The 22,386-nt window shown below is 37.6% G+C and overlaps 1 protein-coding gene across 1 annotated transcript in view; it reads right to left on the minus strand.

Moving 5' to 3' along the window:
* Positions 1 to 22,386, minus strand: part of EIF4ENIF1 (eukaryotic translation initiation factor 4E nuclear import factor 1) — a 53,013-nt gene that overhangs the window by 12,114 nt on the left and 18,513 nt on the right. The window contains 7 exon segments of the mRNA XM_079149764.1: positions 200 to 271; positions 3,394 to 3,626; positions 4,348 to 4,527; positions 4,728 to 4,863; positions 10,448 to 10,623; positions 14,570 to 14,771; positions 15,064 to 15,350. Coding sequence (XP_079005890.1) covers positions 200 to 271; positions 3,394 to 3,626; positions 4,348 to 4,527; positions 4,728 to 4,863; positions 10,448 to 10,623; positions 14,570 to 14,771; positions 15,064 to 15,350 — 1,286 coding nt within the window.

A 22,386-nucleotide genomic window follows, 5' to 3' on the forward strand; every position in this document is an offset into this window, starting at 1 on the left:
TTTTAAAGCTACTCTCATCTCCCCAACCCCTCTCGAGATCAGCAGTAACAGAACTACCAAAGGCAGCAACATCACATCCTTGATTGTCAGGCAACATATATCATTCTCTAAAGCCCAAAGATAGATGATCACTACACAAAACCAGTTCAGAGAACTACTGTTCAGGACTCTGAGTCCTCAGTATAAGATTGTAACATACCTGCAGGATGTTCTTAGGGACAGGCTGGCCTGGAATCTCAGCAGGGGATATCAAATGGCTTTCAAGGTTTCGCTAAAAATGTCAAAGGAAAACTGGTGTTAATTTTTTTTTTTTTTTTTTTTTTTAAGGTACGGAGGACCAAACTTCATGCATGCTAGGTAAGTGCTTTACTGAGCTACATTCCCATCCCCGCTCACCCCTGCCCCCCGCCCCCCTTTATTTTTTGAGACAGGGTCTTGCTAAGTTGCCCAGGCTGGCTTGAACTTGTGATCTTCCTGCCTCAGTCTTCTCTTCTGAGTAGCTATGATTACAGGGGTGTTGGTTTTAAGTGTCTTAACACACTTAGAGATTGAAGATCATAAGAAAATATTAGACAATCCCAAGGGAGTTGACACTCAATAGCAGAAAGATGTTTAAGCCACAGAAAACTTAAGACAACTTATTCTTCTCATCTCAAAACTCTCAAAGATCTGGGAATGGAAAAACTCTTTACATACACATACACAATCCACTCTGAGATCCTTTTGGTGCTATTTCACCATTTCTAATCAAAAGGGGAAAAGAAAATGAAGGCATTGAGGATTGCCATTATTCATCTCTTAGTAAGGAGCCACAGGAAATTTTGATAGTTTATAGATTTAAATTTGAGGCAATCCTTGCTACCCATTAGCTTTAACAAGATTTACTGACCACAGATGGTATTTAAATCATAGTAAGTAACATGAAAATTTTGTTGCAACTTATATTTCACAATTTCGTGTTTCAGGAAGTTTCAACATTAGTATTTTTGTGGGGATGGAACCCAAGGCCTCATGCATGCTAGGCAAGCACTCTACTACTGAGCCATGTCCCCAGCTCTAAACTTTATTACTTCTAAATAAACTGTTCAAAAGGAGTCACATGCACAGGGCCAAGTTCAAATCCTCCATTCTTTGCTCTTTAATGGAGCAGCAGTTTTTTTTACACATTCAACTTGCTTTCCATCCTGCACTTCAGTACATCACAATATTCATTCAACCTAAAATGCTTTCTCTGAATAGTTTTCTTGCCACTAGATGTATCTGTCAAAACCCACAGTAGTGTCCTAGGGTACAACAAATAGCCTAGCTATTCAAGTGTTTTACTGTTGGTTTTGGAATTGGGACTAAATGCACATGATTATAATAAGCAATATCCTCAAGAGTTATTTAATTACATCTAACTAAATCGAAGAGGCAACCTTAGACTGTATGTCTTACTACATTTAGAGAATAGAGTCTACAATTCTATTTAAAATAGAGTTTAGATTGAATCAATATGCCTTACTATGGGGATGAACAATATTACTGAACCTAAGTGGATAAAGGCAGATAAGAAATAGTATACATAACAAATAGCAGTTTTAAAGACATTGATTTTAGAAGTAGACCAGGACCTTACAACATGTGTGAATCAAGCAATAAAGGTAACACCTGGGGGCTGGAGTTGTAGCGCAGTGGTAGAGCACTTGCTTAGCATGTGTGAGTCACTGGGTTTGATTCTCACCACTGCATATAAATAAAGGTCCAATGATGACTAAAAATATTTTTAAAAAAGGATAACACCTGGTATGCTTATTTCATTACTTTCCTTGCTTTTTTTCTTAGGTTAGGCTGAATTTGAATTTGTTTTTGCCTAACCACCTGAATTACATCACCTATCCCTTCAGCAAGTATTTCAAGTTCATTCCTCCAGTTGATTCGAGACACACTTCAGGGCACTGAAATTTCAACATTAAATCAAGTACTCTCACAACTCTGGGTTAGTTGTGTCAGTAACCTAGAATCACAGGATTAAAACAACCTGCTGACTTTCCCTGCCTCCATTTCTTTAGTCACACTAAAAGAAAAAAATCCAATTATAACATTTGACCAACAGAACTGTAGTCAGCACCCAATCACTAAGACACAAAGGTGGAGAATAGTTTTCAGTTTTTCAATCAGGTCCTTACATAAAAGCATTTCCATCTATGACTTCTTTGTATGAAAACAACTGAAGTGGTTGGGGATATAGCTCAGTTGGTAGAGTGTTTGCCTCGCAAGCACAAGGCCCTGGGTTCAATCCCCAGTACTGCAAAAAAAAAAAAAAAAACCAAAAAAACAAAAACAAAACAAAAACAAAAACAAAAAAAACCCATACCACACAACTGAAGCAATCTGCAAGATCATTCCCCTGTAATTGTACAGTAGTCTGATACAAATAAGTCTACTAAGGCCAAGAATAATGGTGCCTCTGTTTGAGCAGGTTAAAGCCTCTACCATTAACTGCTGGTTAGATATGGAAATCTAAAGACCAGTTGTCCTCCCTTGGTACAAGGCATAGTGAATCAAATAGCTATTGCTGTTCATACCTTGGCTACTTGTAGTTCCCAGATAGGGTCAGGAGAAAAAGAGACAAAACTCAAATTTTGAAAAAATTTGCTATAAACTAGCAACTAGAACAAGTCTTTTTATTATTTGGTTCTACTCAGCTTCCCCTTTGTATCACATGAAGGGATAGTGATATTAACATATAGGCCATGGCTGAGAACCACTCTGTAAACATTTTTACAACAAAGACCAATGTATGCACACTTTTACCAAAATGCACCCACCTTGTAACCTACCCTAATATCTAAAAGTGAAAAAAAAAAAAAAAAAAAAAAAAAAAAAAAAAAAAAAAAATCTGGAGTTCCCATACTAGTAAATTAACAGAATGCAAAACTGCCTTGAAAAATCCATCTTATTGCTTTAATAATTTGTATGACTGCCAACTCCTAATCAAGAAAGTAGGTAATTCCAGGTATCTGCAAGTAATTAGTGTAAAAAATTTTTATTACAAAAATATGATGTTATGTGAATTTAAGTAGCCGAATAATCAGAAAACCTCTGGAGTTCATCCAAAAATAGTTTTATACCTTTTTTTAATATAAGTTATGCAGGTACTACATAAGAGTCAATCTTTCACTCTTTCTACTATCACTCACAATACGTAAGTATTAGCCACAAGTCTGCTTTTGTAGTAACAAATAACATATTGATAATTAATTAATGCACAAAAGCATCAAGGACCAAAAGACTACTAAAGAATTTCCAGTTTACTTGGAATACCTTCTTAAATTCCATTTATTGTTGTGGGAAATAAAACAAAGATGGAAAAGGAAAAAAGGCTTGGTGAGGTTTGTGCCAAATACTTACACTGACTTTGGGCTGCGAAGGCAAAGTCCCACTTGCCTTCATAGTGCTCACTAGTTTGTTGAATGCAGTCATATCTCCATCTTTCTTGAGTTGTCGATTGCTGGTTACAGCATTCAGGGTTTCCTCTAAGTGTTCTGCCATGAAGGGAGTTGAATTCTTTACTTGTTGGTCCACCTTTAAGCCTTTGAGCCCTGCTTCTACCTCTTCCACTGAAAGCACAACCCCTGAATGTGCTGAAAGTTAAGAAAGTCCACGTTAAACCAAGAAAAGGGATATTTGGGAGGAATTCTCTTTGGCTATCATAATGGTTAAGATGAAGATAATTTATTTCATAACTGAAGTGAAGTTGTCAGAAAAGGTTTACACTGAAAATAGACAAACTGAAAACACTTAAACTCATAGTTGCTTAGTGGGAGGGAATAAAGTTAAAACTGTGTACTTCATAAAAGATGGCATATAAACTAACCTAAAATGTTTAGATAATAGAAATTGGGGGACTATAACCACGAGGTACTAGGCTTTAAAACCTGACACAACACTTGTATGTGTCCTGCAGAGGAATATTAGTCTTTTGGAGGGATAGGAATTCAGATAACCTAACATCAGCAAGATCGCTACCTGCATTGTGGTTATTACAGCACCAAATTGTGATGTCAAGGGCTTTTAGCCTAAGTATGAACAAGGCAAACTCAGTCAAGTTGTGAGGAACTGCCTTGGGAGGATTAATACATTCACTGAGGTATTAAAATTTTATGGGGCCAAGAACCACTGACTTCTATTTTCAAAAGTGAGATATTGTTTGATAAAATAAATCCTTTTCAAGAACATTAAAAAAAACCCAAAAAACAAACCCACCATATATTTGACTTGATGAAATAGCAGTATGTTAAAACCAATTGCCTTAAGACTAACCAAACTTTTTCAGATATCTAAAGCAGCTTCTCAAACACTTACAGCTTTCTTTAAGTTTTTCCTTATTTGCAGAAAGGCTGGAAAGAAGAGGTTTTAAATCCACTTTGGCTTTCTGTAGCATTTCTAAAATATCCACTTTATTTTCAGCATGGTCCTCCAATGGTATAGGAGCAAAATAATTCCCCGAGTTCTGTCCAGGAGAGAGGATGGCTTGCTCCAGACCTGATATTGCAAATTAACATATTCATAATTGGTCCCAATAGGATGGAAATATCATGAATAGTATTCAAAGGACACAAATTAAAGGCTTTTCATACAGAGACCCTCTAACCCTAAGGAACCCCTAACTAATGAAGACAGAATGAACCAAGTCAGAGAAAGCTAAAGTTCATACACAAAGTCAGAATATAAAGTCATTTTACCAGCAAGTCTCTCCAACTCTTCATGTGGTGTTGACCCAAGGCTGCTGGATCGACTTCCTGATCGGCTTGGGTTAGAGAACCACCTACTGAAGCGACTGGCAGAGACTGACCCTTCTCCTAAAACATCTTCTATCATCTAAAGAAAAAGACAAAAGATGCTAAGGTAACAGTTTGTAGGAAAATAAAAGACAGGAAAGTTCAGATTTTAAGAAAGGGTCACTTACTTTGAAACTTCCTTTGATGCTGTTGACCCCTTAAACTTAGGATTTTTGAATCTTTAATTTTTCTTCCCCTTTCTGGTTATTTCTGAGTAAAGCAAATTTGGGCACAACCAACTGTATACTTACTAAGCATACATAATGAAGTCTCTATGCCACACGTAGTGTTTTGGTTTTCTAGTCTTTACCTTATTAGAAAACCTATGTACTACCAAATGTTCTCAGAGGACTTAATTTATAAATAAACGTCAGCACCAGAATGAAGCATTCCACTGCCAGGATGGTAAGTAGCCTTCAACTAAACATTAAGACTCCATGGAGAAGTGAAAAGCTTAGGTTCAAACTTGGTGGTCTTTTAAGTTTCAAGGAACATCATGAAATTCAATCCTGAAAAATTCAGGATTGTAGGAAAAAGCAGAGATCAAAGATCATTATTCCAAGTCAAACTTTACTAGATGTCACAACGTGAAAGATGGTGCTTTAACTGATAGCTAGTTTTAGTTTAAGCTGAATGGGAAATTAACAGTTATTTGTTTTCTTTCAAATCCAATCTCCATAGATTTGGTTTAATATGGGCAATTAAGTGATAACTATGATCAGAAATAATTTCATAAGTCATTTCTATTACTAATCTTTTAAAAGCTAGATGTAAGTTTTTTTTTTTTAAATTTTTGATTTTCAAGTCTACCCTATTATAAATTCAGTTAAACATCCAAACTGGTCTTTATGCATTGACGGAATTAGTTGATTTTATTTTACCTGAAGTCTGAAACTCATTGTTTTCCAGCCAATATTCAGCAGGGTATGGTTAGATTTAACTTTTTGTTCTTATCTGGAAGAATGTTTTCATAATCTATATCCAAACTAAGTCACAAAATATTTCTTTTGTAGGGATTTTAATTGAAGACCCTAATTTGACTGTTTCTGGAACTTATATTTTCAGAGAAATTAACAGATTCAATCACATTCCACTTGTAGACTCTCATACCTTAAATAGGACTTTTGAGTGCACTAATTTGCATTAAAGTATAAAAGATAGGTATTATAAATGATGCCTCATAGTGGAAAAATTAAGGATTGTAACTAAAATAACAGGAACTGTAAAAGAAGTAATTAAAAGCTAGGATTATCCAAAATGGTTTCAGTGTTGAAGAAATTCTGAAATTTTACAAATAATAAAAATGGTAGCTTTGCATTTTAACTTCTTTATTTCTTCCAATCACATCACACAAGAAAAAAGAAGATAAACCAAAAGAATACAAAAAAGCAAAAGACAAGAAGTATCTAGACACTTTCTAAAGATACTGAAGTATTAAGAAAGTCATTTCTATATTTTGATCAGTTGCCAAATTTGCTTCAGTGGATAAGCAAACTTTAAAGAGTAGAAACTTAACTTTTAGAAACATTTTGTGGAAATACTAAGAAACTAAAGCATTTTAAACTAAAGAGTTTATGTAGTCATTTTCATTATAGAGCAAGCTGGGACACTGATGGAAGAACCTCCCTCCTACATGTTGGCACAGGGAATGGAGTCATGGACACACAGCTCCAACACCTACGTCAGGGCATCCTCTGCTATGTCCTTATCAGCCACCAGTGGATCAAGGAGTCTGAGAACTCTGTATTCTAGTTGTTTCAGCTGTTAGTAAATTCTCAATAGTTTTTTTTTTGGTGGGGGTACTGGGGATTGAAACCATGGGCACTCAATACTGAGCCACATCCCCAGTCCTTTTTTGTATTTTGTTTAGGGACAGGGTCTCATTGAGCTGCTTAGAGCCTTGCTAAATTGCTGAGGCTGACTTTGAACTTTTGATCCTCCTGCCTCAGCGTCCTGAGCTGCTGGGATTATAGACTTGCACCACTGTGCCCAGCTTCAATAGCATTTTTAATATGACTGTTGTGACTATTAATCTGGTCCTTCAAACAAAGTCATTTAGACAAGTCATATCCCTGGATTCATAATATCATTTTGATAAGCAAACATATCATGAAATATTTTTGTTCTTTGATAATTACTTGGTTTTACTGATTGATGTTTGGTTTCTTTTTCTGCTTTCCACTTTAAGGAAATTACTACATTTTTGTGTTTTACTCTATTGATTTACTTGGATTTCAAATGAATGTATTTAAAGCTACATTTTCTTCTGCGCTATTTTTGATTACATCACGGAGGTGTTTCTATGCCTCTTTTACTTCACTGAACATATTTAAGTCCTGTTAGGTATTAGATATTATTAGTTAAGAGTTGCATCTACTTTAGTTTTTGGTACTACAATCAAATCCACGGGCATTTAACCACTTAGCCACATTCCCAGCCCTTTATATTTTTTGAGACAGAGTCTTAAGTTGCTTAGGGCCTTACCAAATTGTGAGGCTGGCCTTGGACTTGTGATCCTCTCATCTTAGCTTCCTGAGTCGCTGGGATTGCAGGTGTGCACCACCATGCCAGGCAAGTGCTGTATTTTAAACTTTTTAATTACTTATTTAACAAATTATTTGCACGTGATCCACATTTTCAGTTTGTGTACATTTCTGTAGCTGCCAACTAGTCAATTTCTAAGGCAATGCAATGCCAGTGAACACAGCATATAAATATATACACATGTATATGTGTGTGTATATTATTTTGATTTCTCACCTGTTTTCTCTTCTAGAAAGTTCTATGAGGAAAGAATCTTTATTTTGTTTCCTACTATAATCTTAGTTTCTTGAACAGTACTGATTCTAGAGTTGCTTGATAAATATTTCTGAATTAATGCATTAAGATTTTTCTTGTGGCTTAATATGTAGGCAAGTTATAAAGAACTGTATTCTCAGTTTTGTCACTGAGTTCTATTTCTATTTAAAAAAAATTGTATATATATATTTAGTTGCTGATGGACCTTTATTATTAATGTGCAGTGCTGAGAATCGAACCCAGTGTCTCATACATGCTAGGCAAGTGCTCTACCACTGAGTCACAATCCCAGCCCACTGTTTCTATTAATATCCAATATTTGAGGAGCTTACTGTGTGTCACTGTTTTAAGCACTTTCCACATTTGCCAATTGACATTTGAATCCTTTATACCCTTTCTTTCGTACTTTCCCAAATTAGTCATTTTCTGAGTATTGTATATAATTAGGGTTCAGCTGGTTATGTAGCACAGAGAATATTTTTTATTAATCCCAGTTTTGCTTTAAAGTAAATCTTTATAAAATATATACCCAAAACCATTAAGTCCCAAGTTTTCAATTCTGCAAATATTTAAAAAAAAAAAAATTGACACAGGTTCATTAAAATAGGCTGGAAATCATAATCTACATCATATGTATATTAACATTACACAACTGTATTATCATTACTTATGCTACATATTATACCATATTTAAGGTTTTATGTGTGTTCCATATCTGGGATAATGGGACAAAGTGGGTTAATGAGCCCTGACTCCATGAAAAATATGGAGACATCTGGCCTAGTACCAACTTTCTCACCATTAGCCAGGTTTTGTCTGGGGGTGAGTGCAATAGGATAAGATGATGCCAAATTCCTATTCCTCCCTTTTATGCTTCAGAGACAGTACAACTGTGGAGAGTTAAGAGTAGAAATTCTTAAATGAAACTGTTTAAATTGGGGTTCAGTTTCCAGCATTTCATTAGCTGGGTGACCCTGGGTAAGTTATCTAAACTTTGTTTTCTTCATCTGTAAAATGGAAACAATTAACTAATTTACAAGGGATTTGTGAAGATTAAATGACTTAGTATGTGTAAAGCCTTAAGCAATCAGCACTGCATGCATGTTACCTGTTGTTATTAAAACTTAGGTTTAGCACTTTGTTTAAATCAAAGAGCAAATCCTTCCTCTGCCTATGCACACGAGTTTTGCAGGTGCTCACATTTGGAGTCAAGTACAGGTGTCTAAAATTTGACCTTCTGCTATGAAAACATTCGACAACAAGATTTCCAACTGTCTTCTATGAGAATGCAAAAAAAAAAAAAAAGTCACTAAACAGTTGAGGTAAAAATAAAACAACACCGTACCCTTAGAAGTTAAGAATTTAAGAAGACCACTCAGTTTTACATCAAATAATTAAGTTCACTCTGGATATGACCCTTGTGTTTGGAGTGAACTAAAGAAGAATTGTTTAGGAGACTTTATATGAGGTATCTGGGTAGGAAATGTACAATTAAAATTGCTGTTAGAACTTCAGGAACAAAACTGAGTAAACAGTTGCCACAGTTGATTTGGAGGCACATTCCACATATTCCTGAACAGTGCCACAGACAAATGTATTTTTTTTTTTTTTTTTTTTTTTGACAAATGTATTCTTGACTCATACTGGTCTACATTAACTTATGTTCAGAAAGTGAAAGTAAATGTTTAGAAACTCTTACAGGAATTTGTTTGCTGTGACACGTACTTTATACTAACTAATTCCAGAAATAAAACCTGGCTCTTTACCACAGAGAATTTAAGAAGTACTGTCCTAGAACTTACTTGTGGCCCTGTATCTAACTGCCAGTTTGCTTATTTTGGGTAGCCATCTTTTCAGTGTAGGGAAGCAAGCAAGTGACAAAGGAGGCAGGTCAATTTTGTCTGCTCTGTTGTGCCCAAATTTTTCTGTGCATGTAGTAATCAAATGAGGAGCAATGGTTAAGGAGTAGAGTCATTTTAAGCTAAATTCCATGAATGACTAATTCTAAAGGAGTGGTCAACTTATGTATTTAGTGTTGTAAACAGGACATCAAGAACATAGATTTTTTTGTTTTTAAAATTTTACTTTATCATGCGTCTATGCACTCTTAAGAATCACAGAAAAAGCCAGGTGTAGTGGCACATGCCTGTAATCCAGCAGCTCAGGAGGCTGAGGCAGGAGGATCACAGGAATTCAAAGTCAGCCTCAATAATTTAGTGAGGCCCTAAGCAACTCATTGAGACCCAGTCTCTAGATAAAATATAAAGAAGGGCTGGGGATGTGGCTCAGTGGTAAAAGTAACCCTGGGTTCAAACCATGATACAAAAAAAAAAAAAAAAGAAGATAATCAGACATGGTGGCATGTGCCTGTATTCCCAGTTGCTTGAGAGGCTAAGGCAGGAGGATCACTTGAACTCTGGAGTTCAGGGTCAACATAGTGAGACCCTGGCCCAAAAAACAAAAACAAAACCCCAAAAAAGTTAGATACAATATTCTTAAACATGTGAAGGGTTTTTACTACAATGCTAACAGCCTAGAAAAAGTTAACTGATATACAACCATCATCTAATCATTTCCATTAAGCCTCTCAAAAACAAAACAAAATAAAAAACCTAATAAAAATTCAAATATTTGAGAATAAAAGCTAAAAACCTCAATGGCACCTAGCAAAACATTTTAGCAGGAGAATCACCTGAGTCCAGGAGTTTGAGCCTGCTTGGGCAGTGCATTGAGACCTAGTCTCAAAAATAAACAAACAAATAAATAAATATCTTAAATACCATTTGTTGCTTCATTCATATTTACAAGTGCACTGCTACACTCACCGAAGCCAAGCATGGCACCTTATCAAGGTTAAAGAATTCATTAAAGTCAAATTCTCCTGGGGACTGCTCAGGCAAGACGGCATCTCTTGGCACTTCCTGATCAGCAGTAGGCTCCTGGGTGAGGATGACTTCCACCTCATCCTCCTCGGTTACTCCTCCATTGCACTCAACTATGCCTGAAAGTAAAACCAGACAAAAACAGTCTGAACCACTCCATTCTTTCTTTGTGGTCTTGGTCATTATCACACATATAGAAGAGCCACATGTAACTTTTTTTTTTTTTGGTGCTAGGGACAGAACCCAGAGTACTTTACCACTGAGGCATGTCCCCAGCTCTTTTTATTTTTTTATTTTGAGACAGTGTCTCACCAAGGTCTTACTTAGGGCCTTGATAAACTGCTGAGGCTGTCCTCAAATTTGTGATCCTCCTGTCTCAGCTTCCTGACTCACTGGAATTACAGGTGTTTGCCATCATGCCTGTTAAGCTACAAGTAAGTTTAAAAGCAGATTTCTTGTGCAAGTACTGCACTTTCAACAATAAAAACTACCACTCCTCTGGGAGACAGAAGAGGAAAAATGCCAGAACTCCAACACGATAGGGGAAAGATTATGGTCTCCCTATTAAGTACTTCAAGTTTCTGATACTGTTGTGGGTTCTTCTTCTAATAGGCCTTTTTTTTTTTTTTTTTTAAAAGATATTCTTTGCAAGTCTTTTATTGATTGGTAAGTGGAACCAAATTGTTTTTGCTCCGCCTTTACTCATGCATCTATACTATCACTAAAGTCAGGATTGAACAACCTAAGGTATTTATGTAAAACATGTACAAGGGCAATTTTTTTTTTGGTACTGTGAATTAAACTCAGGGGTGTTTTACCACAAGCTACATCCCCAGCCCTTTTCGTTTTGTTTTGAGACAGTGTCTTGCTAAATTGCCTAGGGACTCACTAAGTCGCTGAGGCTGGCCACAAACTTGTGATCTTTCTGCCTCAGCCTCCCGAGTTTGAGATTACAGATGTGTGCCACTGTACCCAGCTATGGTAATTCTTTTGTCTACAGGTTGGCGGTAGCCATCCTTCAAGGCAAAGTTTAAATGTTACCTCCTCTGGGAAGCCTGCTCTACCTACTTCTCTTTTTTTTGGTTCTATGCAGTAAATTAAATGTTGCCTTCTCTATAATCCTTGCATTCTCTCTCAGAGCACTTACACACACTGTATGTGTGGGTTTTTTTTTTTGGGGGGGGGGAGGTAATCAGGGATTGAACTCAGGGGCACTTAACCATTGAGTCACATCCCCAGCCCTTTTTTGTATTTTATTTAGAGACAGGGCCTCACTATTCTCCTGCCTCAGTCTCCTGAGCTGCTGGGATTATGGGCATGTGCCACCGTGCCCAGTTTACCACACTGTATTATAGCAACTCTGATGAAACTGAAATCCCTGAGGACAGGTAACCTGCTCTAATCAGTTCTGTCTTACTCTACGGTGCCATTACTACAGAGTAATCTTTTATTTTTTTAGGGTGGGAATACATGGGTAAGGGAAGCTACTAGGTGCTAATATCAGATTCATCTAACTTCTTAATTTTTGCCAAAGTACAGGCAAAAAGCAAAACAACAAAAAAAAAAGCTGTCATTTGGAAGTGCTTTAAAAAACACCACCAAACTCTGAACAAGTACAATGAGAGATACCAGGCATTAAACATTTTTAAGAACAAAATTCCCAAAATCCCATCCTGCAAAAACAGCTAAAAAAAAGCTGTCTATAGTTTCAAGATCATGGCAGACATGGATCCTCCCAAGAGTGAGGGGAAAAAACACAACAACAACAACAAAAAGACAGAACAGAGCTTGGACCTATCTCATCTCAAAATTCCTCAACAAATACTGTAGTCTTGTTATTAATCAGCCTGAATATTCTAGCTTAATAGAAACTAAATGCTAACATCTACTTTAATTCCAATAATGCTCTAAGAAGCTAGATGGCAAAGCAGGGGAATACAATAGCACAAAAGATAATGTTCATTGCTTAATACTAGCAAGCCTAGCATAGCAACCCAAACTCTTCCATGTAACGCTGTGTGTTAGGCTACATGGCTCCTTCAAGGGGATGCCTACTGTCTAAGAATCCTAGGCCTTCAAGGGTCCCAAGGTAATGAGTTAGACACCTTTAAAAACCACATACAAAGCAATGGGCAATTTCTCCAGTGGGTCTTTAAAGACTGACAGTTAAATAGTGCTTTAGTGGAAGAATCATCCCCATTTTACAAAGAAACTGAGCCTTAAGCTGGGCATGGTGATTCACATCAATAATTCCAGCTACTTCGGAGTCTGAGGCTAGAGGATCTCAACAGCCTGGCAACATAGCAAGAACCTGTCTAAAAATAAAAGAGGCTGAGGACTACAACTCATTGGTAGAGTGTTTGCCTAGCATGCATAGGCCCTGGACTGTTGAATTCCTAGTAATGGAAGACAAAAAAAAAAAAAAAAAGGAAAGAAAGTAAGGAAGAAGCAACCAACCAAGCCCTACTAAAAAATAAACTCATAGCCTAATCAGTGTGTGCTTTTCCCACTGTACCAGTGCTTCTCCTTGGCACATTTTATCCACCAGAACTTGTCTGCCAACTTCAGGACAAACAACATTTTGCTGCAGCTGTATTTTCCACTTTCAGGGTAAGAGTCAGAAAAGAGTCTGTACTTTGCTTATCCATTTATTTAAAAAAAAAAAAATTAGTATTAAAACTTACTGAATAAGTGCCCATTAGAGACTGAGCTCTGATGTGCAAAAGTTGATCTTCAGAGCTAAAAGCAACACTTACAGATATGGCAAGCACTGTCCTTCATCTTACAAAGAAGACAAGTCTCACTCACTGAAGATTATATTAAGGCTGGGCGTGTGGCACATGCCTGTACCTGTAATATCAGTGGCTTGGGAGGCTGAGGCAGGAAAATTGCAAGTTCAAAGCCAGCCTCAGCAACTCAGTGAGATTAGAAACAACCTAGTGAGAATCGTGTTTCAAAATAAAAAAAAGGCTAGAGATGTGGCTTGGTAGTTAGCTCTGCTGGGTTCAATCCCTGGTTATTAAAAAAAAAAAAAAAAAAAAGAAAAGAAAAAGAAAAAGCAAGGCAAAAGATTATATTAAGGAATTCCTTTTCCTTTCTTTGAAGCGCCTCAGTACTCAACCCAGGCCAGCCCAAGATATCAGCACTGGGTTGATCACCTTAGAGCCAAGTCACTGCCCTGAAAACCATGGTGCTCCTATGTTGCATCAGGGCTCTTCATACATATTAACTCTGGGCTCCTTCAGTTTAGCAAGGAGCTTACTCACAGCTGAGAAAGACAGTTTGGGAGGAGGCAAATTATAAAATAACTGACCTGGGATGGTCTATCACCATGGTGAAGAAGTGGGCTCTGAAGCCAAAGCCTCTTGTTCAACTTCACAACTTCACTACTTACTTTCTCAGTGTCAGATGTAATTTAAGACCTCTGAGCCTCTATTTGCTCATCTGTGAAATGGACATAAAAGTACCTATACCACCTGGTGTACATGCCTGTAATCCAGTGACTTGGAAGGTTTAAGCCACTGTCAACAATTAGTGAGGCCCTAATTGACTTAGTCAGACCCTGTCGCCAAAAAAAAAAAAAACCCAAAAAAAAAAACCAAAAAACGAGAACAAGAAGGCTGCAGACTTAGCTCAGTGGTAAAGCACCCCATGGTTTAATCCCTAGTACCAAAAAAAGAAAAAAAAAAAAAAAAAAGTTCCTGCACCACAGAGTTGTTAGATTGATTGCACAGAAACAATACCCACTATGTCTAGTACACAACTGTTAAATAAATGGAACCCCTCTTTCTTTTCATCATGTTTACCATTCTTGAGTAATTCTTTCATGAACACAATGCTCACAGGGTAACATGACACCTGTTTAATAAAGCTGGAAGAGGCTGAGATAGTACAATGTATACTTGTGATTTTTTCCCTTAGGAAGCAATTCAAAAACCAAACTGCAACATTAAAAATTTGACATTTTGTATCCCACTGGTGCCTATTCCTAAATGTGCAATTAAGCCAATGATAGTAACATCTCATTTTAAAATGGTGAACTTCCCTCCCAAAGTTTATACTGACCTTCCTTCACAGAGGCTGTCCGTCGTCTTGTTCTTTTTCTACCTTTGTGATCTTCTTCTAGTATCTTATCATCAAAGCCAGTCAGTTCAATAGTTTCAGACTGACTTGTGGGTCCAGCTGAGAACCATTCTGGTTCTTCTTCAGTGTATGAATCATTTCTTCTGCGTTCTCCAAAGACACGCTTACTATCCCCAAACTCCCTCTGGAAAAATATAGAGAGATTTAAAAAAGAAAAAAAAAAATCCATTCAAAGCATTTGTACTTTAATCAAGGTCTTAACAAATTAAGTAATGCTCACTTTAGCTCACTTAAATAAACAAACTATGGTATAGACTTGAAGCCCATCACCAAAACTCTCTGCCCTCCCAGCTCTATTCCTCCTTGTTTCGTTAAAAGAGGGCTGTGTTCATCCAGGTTCTCAAAGTACCCAGTAAAAAAGAAGTGAATATCAAGTCCCCAAGCAAGTGAGGTGCCAAAGGGTCTAGAAAACAAACCCTGAAACGCTTGTCTTTATAGTCCCTCTCACGATCTCTGTCTCTCAAGTCCCGCAGGTCCTTATCACTAAGACGGTGATCCTTCTCAAAGGTCCGGGCAGAGATTATCCTCCCACTGCCAATCCTTCGTCCACCAAGCAGGCGAAGCCCATCACTGTCTTTCTCCAATGGACTTCCTGAGCGGCGGGAGCTAACAGCAGCTGTCACGTGACAACCCCCACCAAAGCTCGTCTCTGTGGGCCTGAGAACAACATCTAAGTCATCTTCTTTCACACGCTCTCGTGGATCTGAAAAGATGAGGGAAAGAGAAAGGTAAGCAAAGCAATAAGGACATTTTTCTTTAGGTGGTGTAGAAGTGGGTGGGGTGGCTAAAATTGGGCTTATCAACAGATTCACAGTAACATATACATTACTACTTAAATAAGACAGACTTTTTGCTTTTTCTCTTTGGAGCAGTAAAAGTACTCCATAATATATGATTTTCTATGATTAGTATCTGCTAAAATCTTACTGATGTAGTTATAAACAAACGTTTTATTCACTAAAAAACTAATCGGTGTATTTGAAAAAAATAACTGCTTAAAAAGTTTCTCTTCAGTGGGCTGTGGGATATAGCTCAGCTGGTAGAGTGCTTACCTCACATGCATAAGGCCCTGGGTTTGAACCCCAGCCACACCCACACACACTCACACACAGTGTCTCTTTAGTAAATGGCACTGAAGAATCATACACACAAAAAATAAACTTTATTCTTGGTACCATATACAAAAATAATAAAATGGATCACACATCGAAGTATAAAGCCTTAGAAAATATGTGGAAGTCTTTGTAGCACTATTAGGCAAAGCAGACTGACAAAATTTGAAGCATATTTCTTACAAGAACTGTATTTTGAGCATTTACAAACTCAATAAAAAAAAAAGAATTAAAAAAATGAACAAATGGCTTGTGTGTCTACAGAGCAATCAACAAACATATGAAAAAATGTTCACCACCTTAGTAATAAGAGAAATGCAAATCAAAACTACACTAAGATTCATCTCACCCCCCAATTAGAATGGAGAGTATCAAGAATACAAGCAACAATAGGCGTTGGAGAGGAATGTGGGGAAAAAGGTACACTCATACATTGCTGGTGGGGCTGCAAATTAGTGCAGCCACCCTGGAAAGCAGTGTGGAGATTCCTTAGAAAAACTTGGAATGGACCCACCATTTGACCTCAGCATCCCACTCCTTGGCCTATACCCAAAGGACTTAAAAATCAGCATACTACAGAGATACAGCCACATCAATGTTCATAGCTGCTCATTCATACTAGCCAGACTGTAGAACCAACCTCGATGTCCTTCAGTTGATGAATGGATAAAGAAACTGTGGGTATATATATACAATGGAATATTACTCAGCTATAAAGAATAATAAAATTATGGCATTTGCAGGTAAATGGATGAAATTGGAGAATATCATGCTAAGTGAGATAAGCCAATCTCGAAAAATCCAAAAGACGAATGATCTCACTGATAAGCGGATGATGACACATGATGGGGGGTGGGAGGGGTGGCAAGAATGGAGGAAGGAGGGACCTGTATAGAGGGAAAAGATGGGTGTGATGGGATGGGTGGGGAGGAAGGAAAAAATAACAGAATGATTCAAACCTCATTACCCTATGTGAATGTATGATTATGTAAATGGTATGCTGTTACTTCCATGTACAAACAGAAACCAACATGTATTCCTTTGTTTACAATAAAAATAAAAAAAAAAGTGGCTTGGTGTGGTGGTACACAGCTATAAATCTCAGCAAACTAGGGAGGTGAGGCAGGAGGATAAAGTTTGAGTCCAGCCTCAGCAACTTAGCAAGATCCTGTCTCAAAAAACTAACAAAAACATAACGAAAAGACAATCACTATCATTAGTCACTAGGAATATCAAATTAGACCTTGTGATACCATTACAACACCTATTAGAGGGCCTAAAATGAAAAAGACTGATCATTTCAAGTCAAGGATGTGGACAAGCAGAACCCTCAGAGTCTGCTGGTGGGAAATGTAAAATAGTACAATCACTTTGGAAAAGAGTTGGGCAGTTTCTCAAAACATTAAATATACATTTACTGTACAACTCAGTCATTTACTACTAGATATTTACTGAAGAATAAGAAAGCATATGTTCGTGCAGAGACTAGTACATGAATATTCATAGTGGCTTTGGTTGTTAAACAGGTCAAAAACTATAAACAATACAGATGCCGATCAACTGATAAATGGATAAACTGGTGAAACCCATATATGAATAAAAAAGAATAAATGTTCATACATTGAACTACATGGGTGAATCAATTACTTGAGTGAAAGAAGGTATACCTGAAGAGTACACACTGTAACCACCTCATTATATACAATTATAAGAAATATAAACTGGTCTAGAGGGGACAGAAACAATTTATTGCTTGCTTGGTTGAGGATGGTGAGGAGAAGTTAAAAGGAGGCCTTTATACCTGATAACTTTTGGGAGTTATGGAAATGCTTAGTATTTTGATTGATTGTGGTAATGGTTTCACAAGTTATACAAAGTCTAAACTTTTATCAAATGGCACAGCAGTATGTGCAGGCCACTGCAAGTAAATTTTTAACTCAAGTGTAAGAAAAACAAACATGTTGTCAGATTTAAAAAATTCTTTTCTTAGAAAACCCCAGAAAACTGAAGATAAGTCCCAACTGAGAAGAACCTGCTTTAGTCCTCTCACCAGAATCAGTTCCAGGATATTTTGGTATAGACTTTTCTGGAATTTCTGTGCATAGTGTGTTTTTTCAAAAACAGGATACAATGTAGACAGTTTTATAAAACTAGATTGACTTAGTATACATAATGAGTATCATTTGCAATAAACACATCTGTTAACACTTTGTAACAGACAGTGTAATGATCCTATATGTTGGACATATCAAAGTTTATTCTATCTATTTTCACTACTGGATATTCATATTCCTTCTAAGTTCTCACCTTCTATTTTGGGGGGGGAGGGCCCAGGAACTGAACCAGAGGGGGCTTAACTGCCAAGTCACATTCCCAGTCCTTATCAAAGCAAAAAAAAAAAATTTTTTTTAAATTGTAGATGGACACAAGTATTTATTTTGTATGTGGTTGCTTGGGATCAAACCCAGGGGCCTCACACATGCAAGTGTTCTAACACTGAACTACAGTCCCCAGCCCTTTTCAAAATATTTAGAGAACAGGGTCTCACTAAGTTCCTGGGCAGGCTTCTGAACTTCAGATCCGCCTGCCTTGGCCTCCTGAGCTGCTGGGATTACAGTTGTGCACCACGACGATGTCTGGCAGTTTTAACTATTTAAATAAAGTCTCTGTGCATTTCTTTATGGTTCTGTTAGAATAATTTTTTGGGGGGGTGATATTGGGGATTGAGCCTCATGCCTGATAGGCAAATGTTCTACCACCGAGCTACATCTTCAGTTGTATGAGACTAAATTCTTTGTTTGAAGAATATATTGCACTAAGTGTACTGACAAACTGTGTAGAAGAATCTTTTTCTTTTGTGGGATAATGGACATTGAAGCCAGGAGTGCTTTACCACTGAGTCACATCCCCAAACCTTTTTTATTTTGTTGAGACAGGGTATTGTCAAGTTGCTTAGGGCCTTTTTAAACTTGCTTGAGCTGGTCTTGAACTTGATTCTCCTACCTCATTCAATCTGAGTCCTATGGATCTCAGGTGTGTGCTACTTTGCCTGGTTTGTAGGAGAAATTTACACCTCAAACTAGAGCCAACCATACCTTCTTTGCTCAGTTCCAAGTTCTTATGATGGGTCTTCTCATCTCAAAAGATAGTCTTAAAATGAGTTCCTTAACCGATTTTTATATTGCCAGGTCCTCATTTCACCCTTTTTTTTTTTCATTTCACCCTTAAATAATATCTTTTCTAGTTTAAAGAGTAAAGGTACTGATCCAAGATGGCAGACTAGAGGGAGGCTGCATTCCTTGTCGCTCTATAACTCGAGTTTCAAGCAGAGGATATTTGTTTCTTGGTGAGGCAGTTTTTACAGCTTATCAATCCCCTGCTGTTTACCCCATTTGTCTACTGTGATCACCTGCAGTCTGCCAGCATATCGACTACTCGTTGAGTGCAGATTGCTCACTGTCTGGTACCCTCCATCCGCCATTTGCCTGCCGCTTGCCTGTCCATCGCCTGCCTTTCACCTAACCATCACCCAACACCCGAGGTTCACCTCCCGATCGTCCAACAGCAATGAGCAGACTGACCACAGACTGCCGGTGGAGCACCAGCTGCCTACTGTTGCCTGGAAGTTCACTGTCACAATACCTGCAGGTCTGGTTACATGTAGCTGCCACCATTTTGAGACAACAGCCAGGATTTGTAGGACCCTTGGCCCAACTGACTGAGCCCCGTCTCCAGGATCCCTAAGCCGGACTGATCACTCCCTGCCTCTGGGGCCCTCATTATCGACTGACTGCTCCCTATCACCTGGACCCCCAGACTGTCTAACTGCACCTTGCCCCTAGGATCCCGCAACCAGACCGACAACACCCCACCTCCAGGATGCCTGCCTGACCAACCGCACCCCGCCTCCAGGACCTCCAGCTGAACATGCCCACACCCCAAGCTGCAGCTCCCCATTTGCCAACACACTTGGAATCCAGAGCGGCCATCTTGTATAATTCTGGAAGCCTTATCTCCCATCTTTAGGTGGGGCAAATCCTATCCTGAGACACCTGCTGGAGACTGGAAGCTCATTGTTAGGTACCTCTTATACATCAGACTACTGAAGACTAGGAGGTTTGAACACTATATGACTGTTACGGTGTAGATTTTCTTTTTTCTTCTTATTGAAAAATTTTAAGTTTTTATTTCTTTACATTTCTCGCTCTTTTTTCCTTTTGTTTACCTGTTTCCTCAGAGTCTCTTTCTCCCTTTTCCCATGCTAACAACCGACTTCTTTCGATTACACTCTCACTCTTCCTATGATCTAGAACTTTTATACATTCTTTTCTTATCCCATTAAGTTACATCCTATGCCCGTCCCCCTCCCCCATGCTCTTTGTCCTCCATTAGAAACTGTAGACCTTATGGTAAATCTATTTGTTATACTGAAGATAATAATTGAACTCATTCTGTTTATTATGACAATATTGTTAACATCCTCATAGGGGTTATTTGGTTTCAGGTTGCATATTGTCTGAACTGGACACTGCTAATATTGATCTCCCCCTTAAAGAAAAGGTTTTGGAAAACTGTAGGGTCACTATAAGCCTACAAGGGGGAAACTGCAATACCCCAGAGATCTGCACTGCTAGATGGGAAAATACATGAACAACATGAAAAACCAAGGGAATGATCCAAACAAATCTGGATTCTATAGTAACAGAATCCAGTGACAGCATGGTAGAACAAATGTAAGAAAAGGACTTCAGATTATACATGATTAAAATGATTCATGAAGCAAAGAATGAGATAAAAGAGCAAATGTAGGCAACAAATGATCACTCCAATAAGCAGTTGAAAGAGCAACTGCAGGAAGCAAAAGATCAATTCAACAAAGAGATAGATTAAAAAAAACAAAAACAAAAACAGAAACCCACCAAACAGAAATCCTTGAAATGAAGGAAACAATAAACCAAATAAAAAACTCAATGGAAAGTATCACCAACAGACTAGACCACTTAGAAGACAGAGCCTCAGACAATGAAGACAAAATATTTAATCCTGAAAATAAACTTGCCCACACAGAGAAGATGGTAAGATGTCATGAACAGAATCTCCAAGAATTATGGGACATCATGAAAAGACCAAATTGAAGAATTATTGGGATTGACGAAGGCACAGAGATACAAACCAAAGGAATGAACAACCTGCTCAATGAAATAATAGCAGAAAATTCCCCAAACCCGAAGAATGAAATGGAACATCAAATACAAGAGGCTTACAAAACACCAAATGCACAAAATCACAACAGACCACACCAAGGCACATTATAATGAAAATGCCAAACATGCAAAGTAAAGATAGGATTTTGAAGGCTGTGAGAGAAAAGCATCAGATTACATAGAGGAGGAAACCTAAACGGATATCAGCAGATTTCTCAGCCCAGACTCTAAAAGCTAGAAGGGCCTGGAACAACATATTTCAAGCTCTCAAAGAACATGGTTGCCAACCAAGAATCCTATACCCAGCAAAACTAACCTTCAGATTTGAAGATGGAATAAAATCCTTCCATGATAAACGAAAGTTAAAAGAATTTACAAATAGAAAGCCTGCACTACAGAATATTCTCAACAAAATATTTCATGAGGAGGAAATGAAAAACAACAATGTAGGTCAGCAAAGGGAGGAACTACCTTAAAGGAAAAACCATTCAAAGGAGAAACCAAGTCAAGTTAAAAACCAAAAATAAGCCCAAATGACTAGGAATACAAAGCATACCTCAATAATAACCATGAACATTAATGGCCTAAACTCATCAATCAAAAGACACAGACTGGCAGATTGGATTAAATAGACCCAACAATATGCTGTGTTCAAGAGACTCATCTCATAGAAAAAGACATCCACAGACTAAAGGTTAAAGAATGAGGAAAAACCTGCCACACACACAGACTTGGTAAAAAAGAGGGGGTTTCTATCCTTATTTCAGATAAAGTGGACTTCAAGCCAAAGTTAGTCAGAAGGGATAAAGAAGGGCATTTCATACTGCTTAAGGGAACCATAAATCAGGAAGACATAACGCTCGGAAATACTTATGCTCCAAACAATGGTGCATCCATGGACGTCAAACAAATCCTTCGCAATGCCAGGAATCAAACAGACCACAACACAATAATTCTGGGTGACTTTAACACACCACTATCACCACTGGATAGATCTTCCAAACAAAAACTAAACAAAGAAACCACAGAACTCAATAACACAATCAATAACTTAGACTTAACAGACATATATAGAATATTCCATCCATCAACGAGCAAATTCACTTTCTTCTCAGCAGCACATGGAACCTTCTCGAAAATAGACCATATGTTGTTCCACAAAGCAGCCCTTAGGAAATGCAAAAAGATAGAGATACTGCCTTGTGTTCTATCAGATCCATAATGGAAATGAAAAATTACAAATCAATGAACAAAATAAAAAAACAAATTACTACAAACACTTGGAGATTAAATAATATGCTACTGAAGAAGCCTGGATAACAGAAAACATTAGGGAGGAGATAAAAAAAGTCTTAGAGGTCAATGAGAATGACGATACAACATATCAAAAATCTCTGGGACACTATGAAAGCAGTACTAAGAG

This window comes from Sciurus vulgaris, assembly GCF_902686455.1.
Source record: "Sciurus vulgaris genome assembly, chromosome: 8".
NCBI classification, from domain to species: domain Eukaryota; kingdom Metazoa; phylum Chordata; class Mammalia; order Rodentia; family Sciuridae; genus Sciurus; species Sciurus vulgaris.